This window comes from Rhagoletis pomonella, unplaced genomic scaffold (genome assembly GCF_013731165.1).
Source record: "Rhagoletis pomonella isolate Grant_MI unplaced genomic scaffold, Rhpom_1.0 Rhpom_scaffold_00936, whole genome shotgun sequence".
Taxonomy (NCBI): Eukaryota; Metazoa; Arthropoda; class Insecta; order Diptera; family Tephritidae; genus Rhagoletis; species Rhagoletis pomonella.
The window spans coordinates 30,365-35,056 of record NW_023459490.1 but is presented as its reverse complement, the minus strand read 5'-3'; the positions used below and the strand labels follow the sequence as shown (position 1 = coordinate 35,056).

The 4,692-nt window shown below is 34.1% G+C and overlaps 1 protein-coding gene and 1 long non-coding RNA gene across 6 annotated transcripts in view; one reads left to right on the top strand and one right to left on the bottom strand.

Annotated features, from left to right (window-relative positions):
• LOC118751729 overlaps positions 1–2,680 on the bottom strand; it is a 2,770-nt gene extending 90 nt beyond the window's left edge. The window contains exons 1-7 of one of the 2 annotated variants that reach the window (XR_004994584.1): positions 2,254–2,680; positions 2,098–2,187; positions 1,795–2,031; positions 1,614–1,736; positions 679–773; positions 267–479; positions 15–180 (exon numbers count right to left, since the gene is read on the bottom strand). Coding sequence is in view for 1 of the 2 variants with exons in the window: in XM_036486541.1 (XP_036342434.1) it covers positions 28–180; positions 267–479; positions 679–773; positions 1,614–1,659 (507 nt within the window). In the remaining variant the exon portion in view is untranslated. Of the gene's footprint in view, positions 1–10; positions 181–266; positions 480–678; positions 774–1,613; positions 1,737–1,794; positions 2,032–2,097; positions 2,188–2,253 lie in introns of those variants that run through there. The other variant, XM_036486541.1, reaches the window with a different exon arrangement.
• On the top strand, positions 774–2,136 carry LOC118751730. 4 transcript variants are annotated; one of them, XR_004994587.1, is made up of 4 exons: positions 776–1,324; positions 1,377–1,514; positions 1,629–1,745; positions 1,788–1,860. It is a non-coding gene; the product is annotated as an uncharacterized LOC118751730 (long non-coding RNA). The 4 variants fall into 4 exon arrangements; XR_004994586.1 differs by having other exon boundaries at positions 774–1,324; positions 1,377–1,745; positions 1,843–2,136; XR_004994588.1 differs by having other exon boundaries at positions 774–1,324; positions 1,377–1,745; positions 1,846–1,937.
• Positions 2,681–4,692: the final 2,012 nt, after the last annotated feature.

The window sequence follows — 4,692 nt, the reverse complement described above, 5'->3', positions numbered from 1 at the left end:
CTACTATCAAGTGCAGCTGATTTGCCGCTATTTAAACTCGACAGCGTTAAGTTTCATTAACGCTCTCTTTCCACACCTTCCATCCCAATTAAAATTTATTAACAATTCGTCCGAAAACATTTTTTTTATCGTCCCATCAATATTTCCAGTCGCAGCGCCCAATGTGAATATGTAAGATATCTGCAAATAACACACGCACATTATTGGTCCGTTATAAGAACACCTAGAGTATAGAAATAATGTAATTAACTCTATTTCGTTCATACCATTTCCTCTTTATATTCATTGCTTTGCAGTTTCTCCTCCACATCAAACAATGCGTCAATGGTTTTTAATGGGAGAACATCTGAAATTTCCAATTGGAGCTCAGTAACAGCGCCCCCATTTATTCGACAGAATGACTGATGCACCTTTTTGATTAGCACTTTGCATTCTCGAAGAGTTTTTTGCTGAGCCACCCCCTCGCATCGATCTGGCATCTGAAATATCAAGATTTATTTTGAAAAACGAAAATGACTTCTTAAATATGAATTGAGGACTTCAAAATCCTCTTTCGCAAAAGCGTATACATAAAAAATCTTGAAAATGTAAACTTAGTTTAATATTTAAATTTTATTAACCGTATGTTTATTTCATTATGGGCTGATAATATTATACGAAAATGAGTAAACTGCTTACATTTTCGGTTATCTTCTTTTGCAAATCATCGACCTTAGCCTCCTTGCTTTGTCTCTCCAAAATGGTGTTGCATAGACCGATAATCTGAGTAAGAGCTGTAAAATAAATCGGTCTTAATGAATGGATAATGTGAACACCTTATAATGAAGGTGTTTAATAAATCGTAGTTGTGGACACCTTATAATGAATGTGTTTTACCGATTCATTTAAATAAAGTGGCAATACCAAACGTCTTCTAAATTTTCATTTGAGTGTGTGTTTTTGTTTACATTTTAATATATCAAGAAGATATTGATAATGTTGTTGATATTTAATAGGGAATTTACATGAGGCGATTTTACAGGCAACTTTTAGTTGAATGCAGCAGTTGAATGGTGTAAATGGCCTTTCAACTAATCGCTTTCAATGAAGTTGGTCAGCTGCCTACTTGGGTTAAACTTTTGTTTCAACTAATCGCTGGTGAATGTTGAATCATGTAAATTCGCTAAACACTTTACATATATTACTTTACTCAATTAAACAAATCATAATCTGTTAAAATGCATGAGTTTTAGTAAAAAATTGTGTAGAGTGCGTATATGAAAAAAAGGTTTTTCACCATATAAGCGGATAAAGGCGGAGCTCCATAGCATGCGTATCCGTATGCGTGAGTTTGACATTTACGCTTAGAATTCAAAATTCATAAATTTTTGTTTTAGTTTCATGCGTGTACGAGATCTAAAAAACAACCATCGGATTTTTGATACTGCCAGTCGAGTCGAGTAGGTACCATGTGGACCTTTTCTTGACGTTCCCACGGCAGTTGTGCCTACGTTCACTAAAATGGATAATCACCGGTACGTTAACCCACAGATGTGCTTAGCCGATCATTAAAAACTGCTTAATTTGCATTTAAAAAAATAATAATAAAAACTAAGAAATTTAATTTTTAATACCTTCTCTATATGAAGTGGGATGGCTGGCAGTTCTGGAAGCTGTCATATTGTCAGTTTTCGGTTAAGCAGTTTCGGTTTCAACTGGACAGCTTGCTTGATCAACTGCAACTTGTCTAAGATTGTCTGAAAAAGGTAAGAAAAATTAGAGAATATTCCTTTATTTATATCAAATAGGTATTACCTTTTATGGAAGTGGAAATTGAAGGAAGTTTCACGTATTTCGCCACAGCAGAATGATTAGCAGTAGAAAAAGCCTCTGTCAAATGGGCTGATGTAAAACTTCCTGTGCCTTGGGTCCTTGCTGTCAATAAATTAAAGGAGTCGGTACCAATTGAAGATTTGGCAACAGTATTGGATGGCATTATTCCTGGTTGGGAGGTGGGCGGAACTACAGAAAGCATTTTCGATCTTATGTCAACTATTTATATAAAAAAAAATTTAATATATGTAAGTTAAAACGTAAGCACTTCTATATAAAATTTACTTTTATGCGTCCCAGGGTATGGTACAGAATTATTAAAAGTAGTGGTAGTCCTCAATTTTTTTCGGTCAATAACGAAAATTCGTTTTTGTTCTGAAATATAATTTTTTTTTGTTTATCATTTAAAAAAATGTTTTTAAATTTGTTCAATAGCATTACCTTTCAGTGAGCCGTTGGGATTATTATTTAAGTCCATTTTCGATTTTTTAAGGTTTTTAAGTTTGGCGATTGGAACTGTATAGCGATATTATTTGAGTAAAGTAAATAGATATGTATGTATATGTGGGGGTTTTAAATGATTAGTTCGAAAACTCGTAAAATAAGTGGTGTAGAATTGGGATCAAAAGAAACTCATTATTGTATGGGATACTAAAAATTTATATTGAATATCTGATTTGCGGATTTTAAACTTTTCATTGCTCAATTGACCTGCCGTTAATATACCAAGTGCAGATACAGATTTAAGCGGTTCCTCAAACAAATTATTAATTTGTTCAAAAGCATATCCTAATACTACATCCTGCCCCAATTCTCTTGAAGTTTCAACGATTTTGAAAGGTCCTGTTACTGGACTGAAACAAAACGAATCTTTTTCCTTTTTTGGATCTATTTCGAAGGAACCAAATTTTGTGATTTTAGGCATTTCTACATTTTTCCTTTCGTCGAGTCTTAGAAATAACTGCTGCAGAATGTTTGTAGGTTTTTTATTAAGCCTTTTCAAATATTGCAACTAATTTTCAAATTTGTACGCGGAGAAATTGTCCAAGGGTCCATATCTTTAGCGCATTGAGATAAATGCAGCAAACCGTGCACATTAAAACTTATAACGTGATCACCAAAAATGTTCCCAAACAAATCAACAAAGTCTTCTAGCAGTTGTTGAGCCACATTTGCTTTTGTTTTATACAATCTTTCAGATGATAAAATTCGTATTCCCGAATGTAGTAAAAGGATTAAATACTCTTAATAAATATACTCTGTGGATTTCCAATTGCTGATTTCATTTAAATTTCTACACACCCGACCAAACTCTGATGGCACCCAAGTGGAAACAAAGTAAAATTTTTTATTCATTCTTGTTATATCAGCTCTCTTCAGCAAGAATTGAAGCAATTTCTTTGCCACGCCGAGATCAACAAGGTGCATGGGATCTAATGGGAACTGGGATACCATTCCAAAGCCCGCTTTTTGCAATATATTTCCCTCTAAAAATGTCAAACTATGATGTGCCTCATCCTCCCTATTTCTGAAAGATTCGTCTGTTCTTAATTGCCCTACTTGCTTCGAAAAGCACACTCTCTTTTGTACATATTTTCCCACTTGAGAGCATTTGGGGCAACTATTTTTTCCAGTATGACTTTGAACACCGCAAACAAAAGCACGTGCTAGTGAATCACAAGTAAACAACCGAATATTAAATTTTTTTAGAGCTGGATTCAGTGATCCCATTTGCAAACCATTTCCTCTTAAAAGAACAACTTCTTCACAAAATTCCTGCATAAAACAATTTATATTAGATGGTTTTTGTTTTCCAGCGAAACAGGCAATGGTAAATGGGCTTTCTTTCGGAAATCCGACTATTGCGCCGAGAATCGGCCACAAAACTCTATTAGAGTTTTTGAAAAGTTTTAAGCCATCAATACCTACATCGATGCAAACTTCATCAATATCTTTTAGAAAGTGGAATGTTTTTGAGTGGAAATGGGACTGAATTCCAATGTACAAAAACTCTCCTCCAGGAATATCTTGCACATTTATACTTTCTTTTGTTGTTTCAAGGATGGTTTTTGATGACAGGGGCAAGTCTTATTTTGCGTCTTCAATAAATCATTTAAAACCACTTGCGATACATTGTTTCTAATTGCCCATGATTTAATTTCACAAGCTTTTTCAGAGCTACTGAGCTCAGAATATTCTTCATTGGACTCTGAATTTCCGTCGCTAAAGACAAACTCCTCAGCGGCGTTTGGTCCTTCTGCTTCCATTTCTAGGTTTTTCTGGATTCCCAGGTTGGCGTTGCATTGGGTTTCACCAATGGAGTCACTACCTCCACAGTCGGCCTTAGCGAATTCGGAAAGTTTTTTGTATTTCGCCGCACTGGCCTCAAACTTTTTCTTCTCTATCCACATAGAGTTAGAAAACGTTTTTTTGTTAATTTTTTTAGATTGCAAATTAAATACGCTGATTTTATTAGTCATTTCTTTTAAATGCACCCACTTTTTCAATATATTGCAGCACAGCTAAAAATTTAAATTTTTTTTTGTATGTATGTATACGCATGCGCGAAAGGCTAAGCAGTACGAAAACGCACGTTTTTCATTGTCTTGTCTCTTTCTCTTATCGATTGCAGTACATTTTGTCAGTGTACAATCGATAGTTTCTTTTCGATATGGTCAGCCATTTTTTGCAGGGAATCGGATAATCGACGGCGAGATTCGAATTATTCGATTCTAATCGTTTCTTTATTTCAATCTTTCTTTCACTTGAAAAATCTATAAAAACGGCCATCAATTATAGCAATTAATATTATTAAATAGAATGAATCAACTATTATTATTGTAAAGAGTTTTAATAATAAATTTTAACAATAAATTTGTG